Below are 23,085 nucleotides of genomic sequence, written 5' to 3' on the forward strand. Positions count from 1 at the left end.
AGACAGGCTGAAGATGGGTCTCTACTCCCTCGCAAGACCATGGAGGGCGTCGGGGTGTCACCCCAGCTGTGAAAAAGGGACCCAGGACCCGCAGATGCTGGCGAGGAACAGGGGTGCCGAGCACGAGTCGGCTTTCCACCACGCCCTGGGGTCTCCAGCACTGAAGCGTTCAGTACCATGCAGTGCAGCGGGGAGCGGGGAGCGGGGAGCGGCGAGCGGGTCCCGCTGGGCGGGGCCGAGCTGCGCGCGACCCTCGGCGCGCTCAGGGAGGCTCAGACAGGGGTGGCCTCTCTGGCCCCCGCTCCCGCGGGCTCTATGACACCGCACTGGCTCGCGGGACGGGGAGGGGTCGGGTGAGGGGGAGGAGACAGCCCCACGCTATGCGACTCGCGGTGACCCCTACGCGGACTCTCTCGCGAGAATTCGAAGTACCGCGCCTGCGTGCTGCAGTAGCGCCTGGTGGCGGTGGCAGTTTGCTCGCGGGTGTGTGAAGGGAGACAGTGTGGAGGCCACAGGGTACTAGCCACGATGAGCAGCACCTTAGCTAAGATCGCGGAGATAGAAGCCGAGGTAATGGACGCAGCTGGCGGTTCACTCTTAGTCTGAGCATTCCTTCTTTGGTGGCGTCGCTCCTTCCTGTTCTCCCTTGAGCCGCGTCAGGACCGGGCCTAGATCCCGCGACTTCTCTCAGCGAGGCCCGTGTTCCGACTACCCTCCGCCACGACTTGGAGTCCCCGACTCTCCTCAGTCAAGGTCCCCTTTCCTCTCGTCCCGCGCCTACGCTCTCGGACTCCCCTTTGCCCGGGCCCGCGTTCCGCACCCCTGCACCTTAGGCCCTTGGTCCGTTCCCCCTCCTAGTGTTTGGCTCCTGTTCTGATGTTGTTTCTTTCCGTTTTTCTTCTTTTTCTGTGAGCAACACTGAATCCTGTCCCTTATTCCATCTCTGACTTGGTCAGATACTTCAGGGTCTTTCCTCATCATCCTTCGCTCTGTCCCCCTTATTCCCCCTTTTCCCAGTGTCTACCCTAATGACCCCCGATTCAGAGTATTTGCTCCCGGTAATCGGATCTGGAAGTAAAATGACACCTGTGTGGGAGCAGTTTATTCCGCCTGGATAGTGTGTGATTCCATTGCCTGCGGCCCTCAGAGCGCTTTACTACTAGGAAAATGGTGCCCCAGTGTTAGATGGGTCCAAACAGCTACAAATAGTAGAAAAGGAACCCGCAGATGGGTTTTAGTCTAGTCTGGGGGCACTAATTGGAATGACCTTAATCGTCTCTCCTCTTTGGGCTTTGCTTTGTAGTGAGGGAAATGAGCTGGATGGGGGAGATAATGGACTTTTACTCTTTTAAAGCCTGTAAACTGGGTATGCTAACATTAGTAGGACTTGGGGAAAAAAATTATTCTCTCAAAGCTGGGGGAAGCGTTCACTGCTTCTAATTTATGGCTGTGATTCCTTCCTTTTAGATGGCTCGGACTCAAAAGAACAAGGCCACAGCACACCACCTAGGGCTGCTTAAGGCTCGTCTTGCTAAGCTTCGTCGAGAACTCATTACTCCAAAGGGTGGTGGTGGTGGAGGTCCAGGAGAAGGTTTGTGTTCTTCTTCAATATATATATTTTTTGGTATAATTTTTGTCAAAATAGTACATACATGTGGTTTAAAAATAACTAAAGATGGCCCAGTGCAGTGGCTCAACGCCTGCAATCCTAGCACGCTGGGAGGCTGAGATAGGAGGATCACTTGAGTCCAGGAGTTCAAGACCAGCCTGATCAACATAGACCCCCATTTCAAAAAAAAAAAAAAACTTTTTTAAAAACAGAAAAATAACTAAACATGTTCTACTAAAGTAGATTTGTATTTTCTAAGTATGAATTCTTGAAATGTGTTTATTTTTATTCTGCCGGTTTCAGAGGCAAATGGATATTGTCTAAGTGTACTGTAGTTTTATTTATATCCTGCACTGATACAAAATGGATTGATATGTGCTGGGCGCAGTGGCTCACCCTTGTAATTCCAGCACTTTGGGAGGCTGAGGCGGGAGGATTGCTTGAGGCCAGGAGTTCGGAACCAGCAAAGCCCTGTCTCTACGGGCTTACAAATGACGGGTCCCCATAGGTATGAAAGAAGATGTCCAAAAAAAAAAAAAAAAAAAAGGCTGGGTGCGGTGGCTCACGCCTGTAATCCCAGCACTTTGGGAGGCCAAGGTGGTGGATCACGAGGTCAGGAGTTCAAGACCAGCTTGGCCAACATGGTCAAACCCCATCTCTACCAAAAATACAAAAATTAGCTGGGCATGGTGGCGCATGCCTATGCCTGTAATCCCAGCTATTTGGGAGGCTGAGGCAGGAGAATTGCTTGAATCGGGACCCAGGAGGCGGAGGTAGCAGTGAGTGAGATTGTGCCACTGCACTCCAGCCTGGGCTACAGAGCTAGACTCTGTCTCAAAAAAAAAAAAAAAAAAAGTATCCTAGCATGGTGGTGCGTGTTTGTGGTCTCAGCTACTTGGGAGGCTGAGTTGGGAGGACTGCTTGAACCCAGGAGGTTGAGGCTGCAGTGAGTTGTGATGGCACCACTGCACTTCATCCTGGGTGATAGAGCGATATCTCATTTTAAGAAAACCAAAGTAGGGCCAGGCGTGGTGGCTCACTCCTGTAATCCCAGCACTTCAGGAGGCCAAGGTGGGCGGATCACAGGTCAGGAGTTCGAGACCAGCCTGACCAACATGGTGAAACCCCATCTCTGCTAAAAATACAAAAATTAGCTGGGCATGGTAGCACACACCTGTAATCCCAGTTACTTAGGAGGCTGCGGCAGGAGAATCGCTTGAACCTGGGAGGTGGAGGTTGCAGTGAGCGGAGATCATGCCACCGTACCCCAGCCTGGGTGACAGAGCTAGACTCTGTCTCAAAAAAAAGAGAAAAAACAAAACCGAAGTAGACTTATATTGGCTTACAGAAATATGTAAATCTATATCATCAACAAGATTAAAAATAAGTAAGAAAATTGATGCAAAGGGAAAATGTAGGAAAAATAAGTCGAAGCCAAGAGAGATAAGATTTAGGATTAAAAAGAATGGTGTAAGATCTGTGCACCTGGTAGAGAAGGGCCACAGATTTGACTCTGAACTTGTTGGCAGCCATTGTAAAAAAAAGATAACCCAGTCAGTCATACAATTTACAGAATTTGAAAGACAAAAAAAAAAAAACTCTTTTTAATTAATTAATTTGTTTATTTTAGTTATAAAAGGGCGGCTCCTCCATAGGCAGAGCAGGGCTACACCATAGGTAGAGTAGCTAACAACCCTATTTTTGGATCATTTTTCATACATGTATTTGGGCTGTACCTTTTTTTTTTTTTTTTTCGAGACAGGGTCTTGCTCTGTTGCCCAGGCTGGAGTACAGTGGTGTGATCACAGCTCACTGCAGCCTCAACCTCCTGGGCTCAAGTGATCCTCCCACCTCAGCCTCTGAAGTAGCTGAGACCTACAGGCGTATGCCACCATGCCTGGCTAATTTTTGTATTTTTTGTAGAGACAGGGTTTTGCCATGTTGCTCAGGCTTGACCTGAATTCTTGGGCTCAAGAGATCTTCCTGCCTCAGCCTCTGGAATAGCAAGGACTATAGATGTGTGCCGCTGTGCCTGACTTTTTTGAATACAGTTTTTTTATATCAAACACTGTATTGAATTTGTGAATTGCTGTGCCCTCAAGTTTTGTGTGCTTTAGTTCTTCTTTAAAGGTAAACCATAAAAAGTTTGAGAAGTCGTGCCTAGAGGGATAGGCAGTAAAAATATGAAAGAAGTTATAATATGAGTCTTAACACTCCTGGGGATAACTCTCCTCTTTTTGGTATTCATTGATGTTTTAGGTTTTGATGTGGCCAAGACAGGTGATGCTCGAATTGGATTTGTTGGTTTTCCATCTGTGGGGAAGTCGACACTGCTTAGTAACCTGGCAGGGGTATATTCTGAGGTGGCAGCCTATGAATTCACTACTCTGACCACTGTGCCTGGTGTCATCAGATACAAAGGTGCCAAGATCCAGGTGAGTCAAGCGTGCAGACTAAGGAAGGAAATAAATCTATTCTTCATTTAGGAAGAACTTTATTGGGAGCTCACTGTATGCCAGGCCTGATCTTTGAACTACCAGGCACTTACTACCTGGTAGGGGAAATAGAGCAGTACAATAATAAAATGGGATAGTGCATGTGAAAATGCAGAGAAAGGGCCGGGCGCAGTGGCTCACGCCTGTAATCCCAGCACTTTGGGAGGCCAAGGCGGGCAGATCACCTGAGGTCGGGAGTTCGAGACCAGCCTGGCCAACATGGAGAAACCCCGTCTCTACTAAAAATACAAAATTAGCCAGGCATAGTGGCACATGCCTGTAATCCCAGCAACTCGGGAGGCTGAGGCAGGAGAATCGCTTGAACTACTTTTTCACCTGAGGGTGGGGGCTGGGACTACAGGTGAGCACCACCATGCCCAGCTAATTTTTTGTGTTTTTAGTAGAAATGGGGTTTTACCATGCTGTTCAGGCTGATCTCGAACTCCTGACCTTGTGATCCGCCCGCGTTGGCCTCCCAAAGTGCGGGATTACAGATCTGAGCCACCGCGCCCGGCCCCCTGGTTGTATTTTTAATGGCCTTTTTTCCAGCTGGTCAGGTGCCCATGCAGAGACACATGTCCCTTTCTGGGATCCCGTGTCCAAATGTATATAACAAGAATAAAGCAGTGTGGACATATCTGGACCATGGCTTGATTCTAGCTGGTTTCAGAGTCTTGTTGAGAGTCACAGCTTTGGCAGCTCAATAAAATAACTTTTTTTTTTTTTTGTAGGATGCTATTGACACCTCTCTCAGGACTTTTGAGTATTTCAAAATAGAGAGTTGCTTAACTTCTCTCCTTCTCTTTCCCAGAAAACCTTCATTCATTTCAGTCTTTTCTGACCTTAGAGTCCCCCAACTTTTTTTTTTTGCATTCTCTTTCCTCCCTTTGTCCTCTGCCTCTGTTTTTCATCCTCTTTTGGCTTTCTCCGGAAACTAAGTTATGTAAGCACACTAGTAGGTATCCTTAATCTTTTTTTTTTTTTTTTTTTTTTGAGACGGAGTTTCTATCTCCCAGGCTAGAATAGAGTGGTGCAATCTCGGCTCACTGCAACCTCCGCCTCCTGGGATCCAGCGATTCTCCTGCTTCAGCCTCCCGAGTAAGCTGGGACTACAGGCATGCACCCCCACGCCTGGCTAATTTTTGTGTTTTTTTGTAGAGACGGGTTTTCACCATATTGGCCAGGCTGGTCTCGAACTCCTGACCTCGTGATCCTCCTGCCTCAGCCTCCCAAAAGTGCTGGGATTATAGGCGTGAGCCACCGCGCCTGGCCTCGCCTGCTTTAACTTCTAAAGGCATTGGAGTTTGAAGTAGTTTAACATTCAGTTCCTTAAAATTCTGTAATTCCATGTTTTTTTTTGTTTGTTTGTTTTGAGACAGCGTCTTGCTCTGTCTCCCAGGCTAGAGTGCAGTGGCATGATCTAGGCTCACTGCAACCACCGCCTCCTGGGTTCAAGCAATTCTCCTGCCTCAGTCTCCTGAGTAGCTGGGATTTCAGCCACACACCACCACACCCGGCTAATTTTTTTGTATTTTTAGTAGAGACGGAGTTTCACCATGTTTGCCAGGCTGGTTTTGAACTCCTGACCTCAAGTGATCTGCCCACCTCGGCCTCCCAAGATGCTAGATTACAGGCGTGAGCCACTGCACCTGGCCCCATGATTTAAATAAATATATTTTTCTTAGGTTTTGGTTGGTTGTAACATGAAATTCGGATATATAAAGCATTGATTTTTTATTGAATGTTGCTTATTAGGCATTGACTGTTTTATTGAATGTTGTTATTGAATGTTGAATTATTAGTTGCTACATTTAAATTCTTCAGTCTAACTTTTAAAATATTTCCCTCTGAAGAAAAGCTAAATTTAGGTTGCCTTTACTTTTGTAGAGGCCTTAATAAATTTTCTTCTTTTTTTTTTTGAGACAGAGTCTTGCCGTGTCGCCCAGGCTGGAGTGCAGTGGCGTGATTCGGCTCACTGCAACCTCTGCCTCCAAGATTTAAGTGATTCTTCTACTTCAGCGTCCCAAGTAGCTGGGACTACATGCGTATGCCACCACCCCTGGCTAATTTTTGTATTTTCAGTAGAGACAGGGTTTCACCATATTGGCTAGGCTGGTCTTGAACTCCTGACCTCGTGATCCACATGCCTCGGCCTCTCAAAGTGCTGGGATTATAGGCTTGAGCCACCGTGCCTGGCTGGGCCTTAATAAATTTTCTGCCTGTGTTCAGCTGCTGCAGTTAGAAAGCCCTTGCACTTTTTCCCTCAGTTTATTTATTCTCTTTTTCAGGTGATCTTTTTGATGTTATAGTCATATTCCAGTTTTGAACAGTTTTAGATTATTCATGTAGATTATCCTTTTGAGTTCTTGCTAACATCAGTTAGGCTCATACTGTTGGGCATGTGTGTGTGGGGGGGGTTTATTTATTTTTTTATTTGGGATGGAGTCTTACTCTGTTGCCCAGGCTGGAGTGCAGTGGTGCGATCTTGGCTCACTACAATCTCCGCCTCCCGGGTTCAAGCGATTCTCCTGTCTCAGCCTCCCAAGTAGCTGGGATTACAGGTGCCCACCACTACGCCCAGCTAATTTTTGTATTTTTAGTAGAGACAGGGTTTCACCATGTTGATCAGGCTAGTCTCAAACTCCTAACCTCAGGTGATCCACCTGCCTCGGCCTCCCAAAGTGCTGGGATTATAGGCGTGAGCCACCATGCCTGGCCGTTTCTTTTTTCTTTTTTTTTGAGACAAAGTCTCACTATGTTGCCCAAGATGGAGTGCAGTGGCACAATCTCGGCTCACTCCAACTTCCACCTCCCGGCTTCAAGTGATTCTCCTGCCTCAGCCTCCTGAGTAGCTGGGACTATAGGTACGTGCCACCATGCCCGACTAATTTTTGTATTTTTAGTAGAGACGGAGTTTCACTATGTTGGCCAGGCTGGTCTTGAACTCCTGACCTCATGATCCACCCGCCTCGACCTCCCAAAATGTTGGGATTACAGGTGTGAGCCAACGCGCTTGGCCACTTACGTGCTTTTTGTTACTGTAGATTAGTTTACATGTTAAGAACTTTATATAAACAAAAACCACATATAAATATAAATGTACTTTCTTTTCCATAGGCTTCTTTCATTCTGCATAATTTTGCATTCATGTTGGTGAGCTTTTAATTCTCTCTCGTGGTCTTTTTTTCTCTCATTTTGTATAAACTTTCTGAGCTTGGCCAACATGTTGAAACCCTGTCTCTACTAAAAATACAAAAATTAGCCAGGCATCTCTAATACCAGCTCCTAGGGAGGTTGAGGCAGGAGAACTGCTTGAACTTGGGAGGCAGAGGGTGCAGTGAGCCGAGATCGTGTCACTGCACTCCAGCCTGGACGACAGAATGAGACCCTGTCTTGAAAAAAAAAAAAAAAAAGGTGCAAACATAGTACAAAGAGTTCTCATATCACTTGCCTGCTTCTCCTGTTGTTAACATGTTATATAACTATAGAAAAATTATCAGAGATAGATGAACATTTCTGCAACACTATTCACTAAACTACAGATCTTATTTTAATTTTTTACCTGTTTTTTCCACCAGTATCCTTTTTCTCTTCTAAAATTTTTATCTAGGATCATCCCATGTTGCATTTAGCTATTTCTGTCTATTTATCTGCCATCTGCAGTAGTCTCTGTCTTATCTTTTGTGACCTTGTCACTCTCAAAGAGTAATGATCAGTTATTTTGTATAATGTCCCTCAATTTGGGTTTCTCTGATGTTTTCTCTTGGTTAGACTGAGGTATTAGGTATTTTGGCAAGAATACCACAGAAATGATACTGTCTTTCTCAGCGCCTCCTACCATGGGGTTCATATTGTCAGTATGTCTTATTGGTGATATTGTCCTCCATCAGTTGGTTATGGTTGTGTCTGTAGGGTTTCTCTAAAGTTACCTTTTTTTGGACAGTTAATATATATTTTAATAATATAATTATACTTCAAGAAGATGCAAATCCTGTTTTTCCTCAGACTTTTGCCTGCTCATTTTAGCATCCATCTGTGGGTCTTGTCTGTAACAGTTATTATTGTACTTCTTGCCTCATGGTAATTCTCCCTCGCTCTGTCACCCAGGCTGAGTGCAGTGGCATGGGCACGATCATGGCTCACTGCAGCCTCGACCTCCTGGGTTCAAGTGATCCTCCCACCGTAGCCTTCCAAGTAGCTGGGACTATAGGCATGCACTACCATGCCTGACTAATTTTTTATTTTTTTGTAGAGACAGAGTCTCAATATGTTGCCCAGGCTGGTCTCGAACTCCTGCACACAAGCAATCTACCTGCCTCAGCCTCCTGAGGTGCTGGGGTTATAGGCATGAGCCACTGTCATGGGCCTGAGTATGTTCTTTTGTTTATTTTTATTTTTTATTTTCATTTTTCTTTTTTTTTTTTTTTGAGTAGGTTCTTGAATGGATAAGTTGAACTGTCTCGCACCTCCTAAATCAGTTTTCATTGTGGTTTATTTAATGCAAAGTATATTTCTGTAATTTCTTATATTCTTAGAGCAAAGCATATCTGATATAAATTATGTTTTGGCCAGGGGTGGTGGTTCAAGCCTATAATCCCAGCACTTTGGGAGGCCGAGGTGAGCGGATCACCTGAGGTCAGGAGATCGAGACCAGCTTGGCCAACATGGTGAAACCCTGTCTCTACTAAAAATACACAAAAAAAATTAGTGGGGCATGGTGGCGGGCACCTGTAATCCCAGCTACTCGGGAGGCTGAGGCAGGAGAATTACTTGAACCCGGAACGCAGAGGTTGCAGTGAGCCGAGATCACAGCACCGCACTCCAGCCTGGGTGATGGAGCGAGACTCCCCTTTTTTTCCTTTTTTTTTTTTTTTTTTTTGAGATAAGAGTCTTGCTCCATCACCCAGGCTGGAGTGCAGTGGTGTGATCTCAGCTCACTGCAACCTCTGCCTCCCGAGTTCAAACAATTCTCCTGCCTCAGCCTCCCGAGGAGCTGGGATTACAGGTGCCCGCCACTACGCCCCACTAATTTTTTTCTGTATTTTTAGTAGAGAGAGGGTTTCACCATGTTGGCCAAGCTGGTCTCGATCTCCTGACCTCAGGTGATCTGCTCACCTCGGCCTCCCAAAGTACTAGGATTACAGGCTTGAGCCACCACGCCCGGCTGAGAATCCCTATTAAAAAACAAGGCCGGACACTGTGGTTTATGCCTGTAATCCCAGCACTTTGGGAGACTGATGCAGGCAGATCACTTGAGGTCAGGAGTTTGAGACCAGCCTGGCCAACATGCTGAAACCTTGTCTCTACTAAAAATACATTAAAAAATTGGTGGGGCATGGTGGCGAGCACCTGTAATCCCAGCTGCTCAGGAGGCTGAGGCACGAGAATCACTTGAACCTGGGAGGCGGACATTGCAGTGAACCAAGATTGCACCACTGCACTTCAGTCTGGGCGATAGAGCGAGAAACTCATTCTCAAAAACAACAACAAAAAAGGATAGTTTAAGTGATGTTTTAATAAGCTTCATCTCTGTTTTCAGTTCATTTATGTGTATAATTCAGTATTGGCCATACAGTAGACCCTTGGTATTTTTAGATTTTATATTTGTTTTAACTGTTTTGACTGATTCTTAAGGGCAGTCAAATTAATAGTTTGTAATTTTGAGGAGATGTAAATTTGAATCACATGTGCTGTGGGGTTGGTTTTTTTTTCAATCACATCATTAGGTACACTGACTTCTGTGAAGTTTTACGTTACTGCATTTCCTGGGTAGTTGAGCAGTCATTTTTATCTTTTTAAAATCTTTTAAAATTTATTTATTTATTTTTATTATTTTTTGAGACGGAGTCTTACTCCGTCCAGGCTGGCATAATCTCGGCTCACTGCAACCTTCGCCTCTCGGGTTCAAGCCATTCTTGTGCTTCAGCCTCCAGAGTAGCTGGGATTACAGGTGTGTGCCACCATACTCGGCTAATTTTTGTATTTTTTGTAGAGACGGGGTTTCACCATGTTGGCCAGGATGGTCTCGAACTCCTGAGCTCAAGCGATCTGCCTGCTTCGGCCTCTGGGAAGGTGCGGTGGAATTATAGGTGTGAGTTACTTGGCCCAGCCTGAGCAGTCATTTTTTACTGGTGACACACATCAGAGTCACTTGTAAAGCCTTTTGAAGTACAGATCCATATCTGAACCCTAGTTTGGCCCTTCAAATCAGAATCTGCAGGGATGGGTTTCAGCTCTCCACATTTTAAAAGTTTTTCCAGGTGATTCGGTTGTGCCTGCTTAAGAACGGCTACAAAAATTTTTGTGAGTTGGAGATTTGCAGAAATCTCAATATGTATCATATGTAAATATCAAGATTCAGCTGATACCTGCTGTAAAGAATTTATATGGAGGCTCAGCCTTCTGAAAAGTGGGGGAACACTGAAAAATGTTAATGTAGAATTGGCCGGGCATGGTGGCCTGTAATCCTAGTACTTCGGGAGGCTGAGGTGGGTGGATTGCCTGAGCTCAGGAGTTCGAGACCAGCCTGGGCAACACGTTGAAACCCTGTCTCTACTAAAATACAAAAAATTAGTCGGGTGTGGTGGCGTGTGCCCTGTAGTCCCAGCTACTCTGGAGGCTGAGACAGGAGAATTGCTAGAACCTGGGAGGCAGAGGTTGCAGTGAGCCGAGATGGCGCCACTACATTCCAGCCTGGGTGGCAGAGTGAGACTCCGTCTTTTAAAAACAAACAAACAAAAAATAATGTAGAATAATGGATTTTGGCTAGAAAACATGGGTTATAACCTATTAGGATTATGACTTTGGACAAGTCACTTACCCGCTGTGAACTTCAGCTAGTATCCTTATCTCACAGGGTTGTTAGGCATTTTCAATGAGGTAAAGTACATAAAAAGCCCGGCCTAGGTGCGGTGGCTCACGCCTGTAATCCCAGCACTTTGGGAGGTCGAGGCGGGCAGATCACGAGTTCAGGAGTTTGAGACCAGCCTGGCCAATATGATGAAACCCCGTCCCTACTAAAAACACAGAAATTAGCTGGGCGTGGTGGCATGCACCTGTAGTCCCAGCTACTCGGGAGTTTGAGGCAGAAGAATTGTTTGAACCCGGGAGGTGGAGGTTTCAGTGAGCAGAAGTGGCACCACTGCACTCCAGCTGGGCGACAGAGTGAGACTCCTCTCCCAAAACAAACAAACAAACAAAAAACGCCTGTAGGCTGGCATCTCCCAAAACTAACAGACAAACAAAAAACGCCTATAGGCTGGGCGTGGTGGCTCACGCCTGTAATTCCAGCACTTTGGGAGGCTGAGGCCGGCGGATCACCTGAGGTCAGGAGTTTGAGACCAGCCTGGCCGACATGGTGAAACCCCCATCTGTACTAAAAATATAAAAAAGTTTGCCAGCGTGGTAGCGGGTGCCTGTAATCCCAGCTACTTGGGAGGCTGAGGCAGGAGAATCCCTTGAACCCGAGAGGCAGAGGTTGCAGTGAGCCGAGATTGTGCCATTGTACTCCAGCCTGGGCAAAAAGCACGAAACTCCATCTCCAAAAAAAAAAAAAAAAAGCCTGTAGCTGACATTTAGTAGATGCTTATTAAAAGTAATATTCACACACTCACTTATAAGGAAGATTGGATTTGGGTCTGATAAATTATAGGTACTTGAGAAATAAATTAATTGTTTGATATTTTCAAATTTATGACTAGTTTTTTCTTTCATCCTCTTCCCCCATTCTTAATCTTGCAGCTCCTGGATCTCCCAGGTATCATTGAAGGTGCCAAGGATGGGAAAGGTAGAGGTCGTCAAGTCATTGCAGGTGAGTGGTCAAGTGCCACCATCCTGGGATACCATTCCCTTCTCTGGTACTATTCCTTTAGTCAGGGACTACTAGGCTTGGAGATTATACCACAGTGAAGGGCATAGTTTCACCTGACTTCTCATTAGAGTTGAAACTTGAAGGGACCTCAGCTGCAACGTTGGCAATGTTCTGAATCTCTGCTGTCCAACATTGTAGCTCCTAGGCATGTATGGGTATAGAGCTCTTGAAATGTGCCTAGTACAATTAAGGAGCTAGTGGAGTCTGTATTGGACAATGCAGCTTTAGACATTTTATACGGCTGTCATCTTGAGATTTTCTGCTCTTCTCTTGTGTGGGATCTTCTGTTTCCTAGAGGCAATGTCTACTCTTTTGGGATGTTTTGCTGAAGCACATTCTTTAATAACTTCCCCAGAGAAGATGAATGATACAGTTAAATTTTTCTGTCTTTTCTTTTTTTTTTTTTTTTTTTTTTGGGACAGTGGCTCACTCTGTCATCCAGGCTGGAGTGCAGTGGGACAATCTTGGCTCACTGCAACCTCTGCCTCCCGGGTTCAAGGGATCCTCCCACCTCAGCCTCCCAGGTAGCAGGGACTACAGGGGTGTGTCACTATGCCTGGCTAATTTTTTTTTTTTTTGGTAGAGACAGAGTTTCACCATGTTGTCCAGGCTGAAGCTCAAGTGATCTGCCTGCCTCAGTCTCCCAGAATGCTGTCCTTTCATGTTTGAAGGTTATTGTTATTTTACCCTTGTACTGGAGTCATTAATTTGGCTATTTATAGAATTATAAATTAGAAGTCATTTTCTCTCAGAAATTTGAAGAACGCTATCTTCTAGCATCTACTATTGCTGTTGAGTTCAATAGTTAGAACTTTTTTTTGTTTTTTGATAAATAACCAACTTTTTTCCCTCACTGGAAGATCTTAAAAGCTACTTCAGGCTGGGCACGGTGGCTCATGCCTGTAATCCCAGCATTTTGGGAGGCCGAGGCGGGCAAATCACGAGGTCAGGAGATCGAGACGATCCTGGCTAACACAGTGAAACCTTGCCTCTACAAAAAATACAAAAAAAATTAGCTGGGAGTGGTGGCGGGCGCCTGTAGTCCCAGCTACTTGGGAGGCTGAGGCAGGAGAATGGCGTGAACCTGGGAGGTGGAGCTTGCAGTGAGCTGAGATCGTGCCACAGAGTGAGACTCTGTCTAATAAAAAAAAAAAGCTACTTCAGCAAACTAATTCTTGGTTTGGGCTTTTCCTTTTTCTTTCTTTTATTTTCTTTCTTTTTTTTTTTTTTTTGTGATGGAGTCTCGCTCTGTCGCCCAGGCTAGAATGCTGTGGCGCCATCTTGGCACACTGCAAGCTCCGCCTCCCGGGTTCACGCCATTCTCCTGCCTCAGCCTCCTGAGTAGCTGGGACTACAGGCGCCCGCCACCACGCTCGGCTATTTTTTGTATTTCTAGTAAAGATGGGGTTTCATTGTGTTAGCCAGGATGGTCTCGATCTCCTGACCTTGTGATCCGCCTTGCCTTGGCCTCCCAAAGTGCTGGGATTGCAGGTGTGAGCCACCGTGCCTGGCCCTCTCTTTCTTTTCTTTGATTTATTTTGCTGGATATTTGGTGGAGCCTTTCTTTTTTTTGAAACACTCCCATCACCTAGCCTGGAGTGCAGTGGTGGGATCTTGGCTTACTGGAGCCTCGACTCCCTGGACTCAGGTTATCCACCTCAGTCTCCCGAGTAGTAGGGACTACAGGTGTGTGCCACCATACCCGGCTAATTTGTATTTTTAGTAGAGACAGGGTTTTGCCATGTTGCCTGGGTTGCCTTTTTTTTTTTTTTTTTTTTTTTTCCATCTCCCTTTCCTGGTGTGGTAGACTCTTTCAGCATGATGACTCATATCTTTCATTTTATGGAAAATTTTCCTGTTTTCTTTGATAATTTCCTCTATTTCTGAGTTCCTTATTTATGGAAGGACTGCTAATAGAATGCTGGACTTCTGGGTTTATAATTTTCTTATTTTATAAAGATAGAGTCTCACTTTGTCACCCAGGCTGGAGTGCAGCGGCCTGATCGTATGTAGCTCACCGTAACCGTGAACTCCTAGGCTCAAGCAATCTTCCCATGTCAACTTTCTGAGTAGCTAGGACTACAGGCACGCAACACCGTGTGGGCTAATTTTTAAAATTTTTTTGTAGGGGTCTTGCTCTGTTGCCCAGGCTGGTCTTGAGCCCCTGGGCTCAGTGATCCTCCTGCCTTGACCTCCCAAAGTGTTGGGATTACAGGTGTGAGCCGCTGCACTTGGCCCTTTTAATTTTTTAAAATTATATTTTGTCTCTTTATTTTTTCTTTATGTGATTTTCTCAGCATTATCTTCTAATCCTGCTATTGAGCATATTTCTGCTGTAGTACTATTTTTAATTTCTAAGACTTTGTTTCTGTCTTCTGATTTTTCCTTTTTTTAGCATCTTGTTCTTGTTTCATGGATGCATTATTTTTTCTTAGACTCTTGTCTATTGTGGGTATTTTTTTTTTTTTTTTTTTTTTTGAGATGGAGTCCCACTCTGTTGCCCAGGCTGGAGTGCAATGGCGCGATCTTGGCTCATGCAATCTCTGCCTCCCAGTTTCAAGTGATTATCCTGCCTCAGCCTCCTGAGTAGCTGGGGTTACAGGCACCTGCCACCACGCCTGGCTAATTTTTGTATTTTTAGTAGAGATGGGGTTTCACCACGTTGGCCAGGCTGGTCTTGAACTCCGGACCTCAGGTGATCCACCCACCTTGGCCTCCCAAAGTGCTAGGATTACAGGCGTGAGCCACCAGGCCCTCCCGACTCCTATCTATTCTTAACAAGGACACATATGACTTCCCTGTTGTCAAACCTGATGGCCAATATATTGTCCACATCTTTCTAAAGAGAGTAACACAGTTGACCACTCCCTCCTTTTGAAGTATTTGCTTTACCTGATCTCTGACACCAGTGCCCCTTCCTGGTCTCCTTTGCTTGATCTGCCCCATCATCAGACTCTTTAAATGTGGATTGCCCCAACGCCTAATCTTGGAGATTCTTTTCTTCTCTGTCTATGCCAAATGAGGGTTATTTCATCTAGTTCTTTGGTTTTAAATATCTGGATCTGTATCCTAATGATTATGAAATGTGTGGTAGTAATTTGCCCTCTGATGAACTGCATACCAGCTGCCAACATATCTCTGCTTGGATGTCTAATTAGGTGTCTCAAACTTAACATGTGTAAGATTACATTCTTGACCTTATCTGAGGCGGGAGGATCACCTGAGCTCAGGAGTTTGAGACCAGCCTGGGCAACATAGTGATACCTCATCTCTATTAAAAAATGAAAATAAATTTAAAAATTAAAAAACAAAAGAAATTCTTGATCTCCCATCCTCAACTTGCTCTTCCCTTAGTCTTCTATCTCAGTAAAGGCAAATTTATCCTTCAGAACTTTTAGGTCAAATCTTTTTTTCCCTTTCATCCCCCACATCTACTATGTTATTATATCCAGCTGGTTTTACCTTTGAAATATATCTAGAGGCCAGCCACTCTTTTTTTCCCCCTTTTTCATCTTTAAGTGAAAAACTTACATTATGTGACTGACATGCTGGCTACTATGCTAAGGAGGAAACTCTACCAAAAGGTTGAGTCAATCATGCGTCTCAGTTCATGGCACATTTTCTTTTTTTTTTTTTTTAGAGACAGGATCTTGCTCTCTTGCCCAGGCTGGAGTACCGTGGCATGATCACAGCTCACTGCAGCCTCAATCTCCTGGGATCTGGTGATCCTTTCTTCTCAGCCTCTTGAGTAGCTAAGGTCTACAGGCATGTACCATCATACCTGCTAATTTTTTACTTTTTGAGAGACAGTCTCACTATGTTGTTCAGGGTGGTCTCGAAAACCCCAGGCTCGAGAGTCTCTCTTTGCTTCCTTAGTAGCTGGGACTGCTGGCATGTACCACCATGGCAGGCTAATTGATTTTTACTTTTTTAGGGGTAGAATCTCGATATATTGTCTAGGCAGTGATTGTTGTCTTACTGTTTTTCAAGAATTTCTCTTAAATTCTATGTCTAATATGATATCTACTAGTTACATGTGACTAACATTTAATTACAATTGAATAAAATTTAAAATTTAGTTCAATTATGTAAGCCACATTTTATGTGCTTATTAGCTACACGTGACTAGTAACTACTGTATTGGAAAGTATGGATGCAGAATATTTTCATTATTACAGAAACTTCTATTGGATAGCACTGCTCTCAATATTAATTCCTTGTCAGCTTTAGACATTATAAATATCTTCTCCTGTTAATTTTGTCCAAGGTGGTATTTGTTGAATAAAAATCCTTAATTTTGTTAGACTCTACACTTTATTTGTAGCTGAGACCACAGGTGTGTGCCACCACGCCTGGCTAATTTTTTTGTATTTTTAGTAGAAATGGGGTTTCACCATGTTGGCCAGGCTTGTCTAGAACTCCTCACTTCAAGTGATCCGTCTGCCTCGGCCTCCCAAAGTGCTAAGATTACAGGTGTGAGCACCTGGCCTACTCTTTATTTTTTCTTATGGTTTGTGCTTTTAAAGTTTTATTTAAGAAGTCCTTATCTTTCCTTAGGTCTTAGATATAGTCTCCTGTTTTTTCTATACTTTTAGGTCCTTTATTTACCTGGACACTACTCTTATATCTGATATTAGAAGGGTATCCAATTTTAATTTTCTCTGTATAATGGGCTACTTTCCCCAACACCTTCTGTTTTTTTCCCCTTTGATTTGTAGTGACTCCAAACTCTTCACCTATATTGTCACTTCCTTCATTATGCCTTGTCTCTAACATAGCCCCATAACTGGCCTTCTTGCTGCTATCCTGCTGCTGTGTAGTATCTTCTCACTACAGCTAGTATGATTGTGTATAAGAAGTCAGATCAGTCCAGGCACGATGGCTCATGACTGTAACCCCAGCACAGAGGCAGGCAGATCACTTGAGGCCAGGAGTTCCAGACTATCCTCGCTAACATGGAAAAACACGATCTCTACTAAAAATACAAAGATTAGCTACTTGGGAGGCTGAGATGGGAGGATCACTTGAACCCAGGAGGCGGAGGTTGTAGTCAGGTGAGATGACGCCACTGCATTCCAGCCTGCATGACAGAGTGAGACTCTGTCTCAAGAAAGCAAACAAAAAAAAGAAGTCAGATCATGTCATTTCTTGGCTATACCTTCTGATGTCTTCCCATATTATTTGGGATGAGACCCAAAGTCTTTACCGTAGCTTACAAGCTACGGTAAATGACCTGGCCCCTGGCTGCCTCTCTGACCTCCTTTTCTATCACTTCAGTCACTGGGCTTAAGATATCACTGGCTGTCCGGGCGTGGTGGCTCACAGTCTGTAATTCCAGCACTGTAATTCCATAGTCTGTAATTCCGGCACTTAGGGAGGCTGAAGCAGGTGGATCACGAGGTGAAGAGATCGAGACCATCCTGGCCACATGGTGAAACCCCGTGTCTATTAAAAATATAAAAATTAGCTGGGCATGGTGGCGCGTGCCTATAGTCCCAGCTACTCGGAAGGCTGAGGCAGGAGAATCGCTTGAATCCAGGTGGCAGAGGTTGTAGTGAGCAGAGATTGCACCATTGCACTCCAGCCTGGTGACAGCAAGATTCTGTCTCAAAAAAAAAAAAAAAATAGCTGGATGTGGTGGTATGCTCCTCTAGTCCCAGCTGTTCGGGAGGCTGAGGTAGGAGGCTCTCTTGAGCCCAGGAGGTCAATCTGCAGTGAGCCATGATCATGCCACTGCACTGCAGCCTGGGCAACACACAGACACCCTGTCTCAAAAAAAAAAAATAATAATAATAATAAGGCTGGGCGTGGTGGCTCACACCTGTAATCCCAGCACTTTGGGAGGCTGAGGCAGGTGGATCACCAGGTCAGGAGATCGAGACCAACCTGGCCAACGTGGTGAAACCCCATCTCTGCTAAAAATACCAAAATTATCTGGGTGTGGTGGTGCGTGCCTGTAGTCCCAGCTGCTCGGGAGGCTGAGGCAGGAGAATCGCTTAAACCTGGGAGGCAGAGGTTGCAGTGAGCCGAGATCGCACCACTGCACTCCAGCCTGGCAACAGAGCAAGACTCCGTGTCAAAAAATAATAATAAGAAGAATAAAATCATGGCCACTTGGTGGCTCATGCCTGTAATTGCAGCACTCTGGGAGGCTGAGCGGGGTGGATCACTTGAGGTCAGGAGTTTGAGACCAGTCTGGCCAACATGGTGAAACCCTGTCTACTAAAAATACAAAAAGGAGCCGGGCATGGTGATGCATGCCTGTAGTCCCAGCTACTTGGGAGGCTGAGGCAGGAGAATAGCTTGAAGCCAGGAGGCAGAGGTTGCAGTGAGCCGAGATCACGCCATTGCACTCCAGCCTGCGTGACAGAGCGAGACTCCATCTCAAAAAAATAAATAAAATCAAATCAGGCTGGGCATAGTGGTACATGCGTGTAATCCCAGCACTTTGGGAGGCTGAGGCGAGCGGATCACCTAAGGTTGAATGTTTGAGACCAACCTGACTAACATGGAGAAACCCTGTCTCTATTAAAAATACAAAATTAGCCAGGAGTGGTGGTCCATGCCTGTAATCCCAGCTACTCAGGAGGCTGAGTCAGGAGAATTGCTTGAACCCAGGAGGCAGAGGTTGTGAGCTGAGGTCGCACCAATGCACTCCAGCCTGTGCAACAAGAGTGAAACTCCATCTCAAAAAAAAAAAAAAGTCTACCACTGAGGCTGGGCATGGTGGCTCACGCCTGTAATCCCAACACTTTGGGAGGCCGAGGTGGGCAGATCATGAGGTCAGGAGTTCAAGACCAGCCTGAACAACATGGTGAAATGCTGTCTCTACTGCATCTCAAAAAAAAAAGAATGAGGGGTCAGGGTCAGGTGCAATGGCTCATACCTGTAATCCCAGCACTTTGGGAGGCTGAGGCAGGAGGATCACTTGAGGCCAGGAGTTCGAGACCAACCTGGGCAACATTGCAAGACCCTGTCTCTACAAAAATAAAAATTAAAAAAAGAAAAAAATAGCCATGTGACATGGCACACATGTGTAGTCCTGGATATTCAAGGAGACTGAGGCAGGACGATCAGTTGAGCCCAGGAGGTGGAGGTTATAATGAGCTATGATCATGCGACTGCACTCCAGCCTGAGTGACAAAGCGAGACCCTGTCTCTTCAAAAAAGAGAATTAAAAAAAATCAGGAAGTAGAAAGTTGATGGAAGCAGAATATTTTTTTTTTTTTTTTTTTTTCTGAGATGGAGCTCTGTTGCCCAGGCTGGCTGGAGTGCAGTGGCATGATCTCGGCTCACTGCAACCTCTGCCTCCCTGGTTCAAGTGATTCTCATGCCTCAGCCTCCTGAGTAGCTGGGATTACAGGTGTCCACTACCACGGCCAGCTAATTATTTATTTATTTATTTATTTTTGTAGATGGATTCTTGCTCTGTTGCCCAGGCTGGAGTGCAGTGGCGCAATCTCAGCTCACTGCAATCTCTGCCTCCTGGGTTTAAGTGATTCTCCTGCCTCAGCCTCCCAAGTAGCTGGGACTACAGGCATGTGCCACCACACCCGGCTAATTTTTTGTATTTTTAGTAGAGATGGGTTTTTACCATGTTGGCCAGGATGGTCTCAATCAGCTCACCTTGTGATCCTCCTGCCTCAGCCTCCCAAAGTGCTGGGATTACAGGCGTGAGCCACTGCGCCGGTCAGTTTTTGTATTTTTAGCAGAGACAGGGTTTCACCATGTTGACCAGGCTGGTCTCAAACTCCTGACCTCAGGTGATCTTCTCGCTTCAGCCTCTGAAAGTGCTGGGATTATAGGCATGAGCTCCCGTGCCCAGCTGGAAGCAGAATTTTTGACAAATGAATTTTAATATAGAAAAAGGCCAGATACTGTGGCTCATGCCTGCAGTCTCGGCACTTTGGGAGACCAAGGCAGGAGGACTGCTTGAGGCCAGGAGTTAAAGGCTACAGTGAGCTATGATCATGCCACTGCACTCCAGCCTAGGCAATAGAGTGAGACTCTGTCTCTGTCAATATAAATATAAATATATACTAATAAAAATAAGATATGCAGGCACAAAAGACTACTTTTTTTTTTTTTTTTTTTGTACAGATTGAATCTTACTGTGTTGTGCAGGCTGGTCTCAAACTCCTGGCTCCAAGCAATCCTTCTGCCTCAACCTCCCAAAGTGTTAGGATTACAGGCATGAGCCACTGTGCTAGGCCAAAATAATGTATTTTATATGATTGCATTTATATGAAATTCTAAAACGTGCAAACTATGGTGGCAGAAAGCAGATCAGTGGTTGGCTGGGAATAGTGGGGAAGATTGAAAGGAGGCACAAAGGGATGCTGTAGGTGACGGAAATATTCCGTGTCTTGATTTGGTTTGGTGGTTACACAGGTATATACATTTGTTATTGAACTGTGTGCTTTATCAAGGATACAATTAAAAAAAAAATTGTACCTCAATAAATTTGGTTAAAAATATGCTAACCAAGGGTGGGTGCAGTGGCTCACGCCTGTAATCCTAGCACTTTGGGAGGCTGAGGTGGGCGGATTGCCTGAGCTCAGGAGTTTGAGACCAGCCCAGGCAACATGGTGAGGAAACCTCGTCTCTACTAAAATACAATTAGCCAGGCATGGTGGCATGTGCCTGTAGTCCTAGCTATTGGGGTGGCTGAGGCAGGAGAATCGCTTGAACCCGGGAGGGAGAGGTTGCAGTAAGCCAAGATTGTGCACTGCACTCCAGCCTGGGCAACAGAAAATGTGTCAACTCTTGGGCAAGTAGATGCTGATTTCATGGCATACAAAGCAAATTGACTTCTGGTATAAATCTTTTGTAGCTATAAGAACTTCGTGTATGCATGTATGTATTACAGAAAAATCCTTTGACACTTAAATGTTGGGGGGGAAAAACACCTCTACTTGAGTATTTGGGTTAGTTAAGGCTTTATTGAACTTTCTTGCGTATGTTTTTTTCTTACTCTTCAGTGGCCCGAACCTGTAACTTGATCTTGATTGTTCTGGATGTCCTGAAACCTTTGGGACATAAGAAGATAATTGAAAATGAGCTGGAAGGCTTTGGCATTCGCTTGAACAGCAAACCCCCCAACATTGGCTTTAAGAAGAAGGACAAGGGAGGCATTAATCTCACAGCTACTGTAAGTGGGGAATATGACATGGGCAGGCTGCTGCAGGAATTGGAATGGGGAGTGGATTGGGATGCATGGACATTGACACTGGAAAATTTCCTGGCTTTTCCCTGCACTGATTGAGATAACACAATGACTTTATAATGACTGACAAGAAAGACTTCAAGATTAGGATAGGAGCCAGTCTCAGACTTACCTTTGCTACTTATTTCCTCTTTTGGATCATCTATTGGGGATGATATGGGAGTGTAGACCAATATTATGCTTGCATAAAGTAGATGGCCGCCAATATCTTCTGTTTTCATTCATTTAACACAAATTTATAGAGTGCCTACCATGGGCCAAGCATTATTTTAGGCTCTGGGCAGGAATGGAAGAGGGAATAGTGAAACCCCCTGCTTTTATATTCTAATTGGATAGAATAGAAAACAGTGTTAATGAGTAAAATATAATGTATTCGTCAATGATAAATATAAGAACACAAAGTAGGGAAAGGAGATAGAGTGTTGGTGTGAGGTTGCGGTTTTAAGAACGTTGCGGTTTTAAGAACGTTGGTCAGTAAAGAAGTCTTTACTGAGGTGACATGAAGGTGTGATATCTTGAAGTGGATATCTTGAAGAAGAGCATTTGCTTCATGCCTCAACCTCCTGAGTAGCTGGGATTACAGGTGCCTGCCATCGTGCCCGGCTAATTTTTGTATTTTTAGTAGAGATGGGGTTTCACCATGTTGGCCAGGCTGGTCGGTTTCATTCTGTCGCTTAGGCTGGAGTACAGTGGCACAATCATAGTTCACTGTTAGCTCAAAACTCTTGGGCTCAAGTGACCCTCCTGCCTCAGCCTTCTAAGTAGCTAGGGCTAAGTCACATGCCTCCAGGCTCGGCTAATTTTTTTTTTTTTTTTGGTAGAAACGGAGATTTGCCATGTTGCCCAGGCTGGTCTTGAACTTTTGGCCTCAAGCTGTCTCCTGCTTCGGTCTCCCAAAGTGTTGGGATTACAGGTATGAGCCACCATACCCAGCCATGTTTTTTTTTTCCTGAGCTAAAAAAAAATGAACTCTTATTACTAAAATGGTGGGACTTTTGGTAGAATAGGTTTGGAGGGAAGGAGAAGATCAGGATGTTAAGTTTTAGATGCCAGTTAGACATCCAGGTGTTTCAGTCAAGAAGGCATGTGGGGTAGGCTGGGCACGGTGGCTCATGCCTGTACATCTATAATCCCAGCACTTTGGGAGGTTGAGGCAGGAGTATCACTTGAGCCCAGGAGTTCAAGACCAGCTTGGGCAACAAAGTGAGACCCCATCTCTATAAAAATAATAAAAAAAGAAGGCATGAGGAATTATCTAGGCTGGATATATAAATTTGGTGATTATCAACTTTAATGTCATGGGCCTAACTGAGATCACCAAGGATGTGAGTATAGATAGAAAAGAAAAGAGAGCTGGGCGCAGTGGCTCACACCTGTAATCCCAGTACTTTGGGAGGCCGAGGTGGGCAGATCACAAGGTCAAGAGATCGAGACCATCCTGGCCAACATGGTGAAACCCTGTCTCTACTAAAAACACAAAAATTAGCCGGGCATGGTGGCACGCACCTGTAATCTCAGCTACTTGGGAGGCTGAGGCAGGAGAATCGAACCCGAGAGGTGGAGGTTGCAGTGAGCTGAGATGACGCCACTGCACTCCAGCCTGGTGACAGAGCAGGACTCCGTCTCAAAAAAAAAAAGAAGAGAAGAGAATCGGCCAGGTACGGTGGCTCACGCCTGTAATCCCAGCACTTTGGGAGGCCAAAGTGGGTGGATTACCTGAGGTCAGGAGTTGGAGACCAGCCTGATCAACATGGCATAACCCTGTCTCTACTAAAAATACAAAAATTAGCCAGGCGTGGTGGCACGTGCCTGTGATCCTGGTACTTGGGAGGCTGAGGCAGGAGAATCGCTTGAACCCAGGAGGTGGAGGTTGCAGTGAGCTGAG

General features: G+C 45.3%; 1 protein-coding gene across 1 annotated transcript in view; it reads left to right on the forward strand.

The window, feature by feature from the left end:
* The first annotated feature begins 368 nt into the window (after positions 1–368).
* Positions 369–23,085, forward strand: part of DRG1 (developmentally regulated GTP binding protein 1) — a 34,372-nt gene continuing 11,655 nt past the window's right edge. Inside the window, exons 1-5 of the mRNA XM_002831030.6 lie at positions 369–570; positions 1,468–1,591; positions 3,869–4,044; positions 11,845–11,914; positions 20,956–21,125. Of these exons, the coding sequence (XP_002831076.3) occupies positions 529–570; positions 1,468–1,591; positions 3,869–4,044; positions 11,845–11,914; positions 20,956–21,125 (582 nt within the window). The 5' untranslated portion in view covers positions 369–528. The remainder of the gene's footprint in view (positions 571–1,467; positions 1,592–3,868; positions 4,045–11,844; positions 11,915–20,955; positions 21,126–23,085) is intronic.

Source organism: Pongo abelii, chromosome 23 (genome assembly GCF_028885655.2).
Source record: "Pongo abelii isolate AG06213 chromosome 23, NHGRI_mPonAbe1-v2.0_pri, whole genome shotgun sequence".
NCBI classification, from domain to species: domain Eukaryota; kingdom Metazoa; phylum Chordata; class Mammalia; order Primates; family Hominidae; genus Pongo; species Pongo abelii.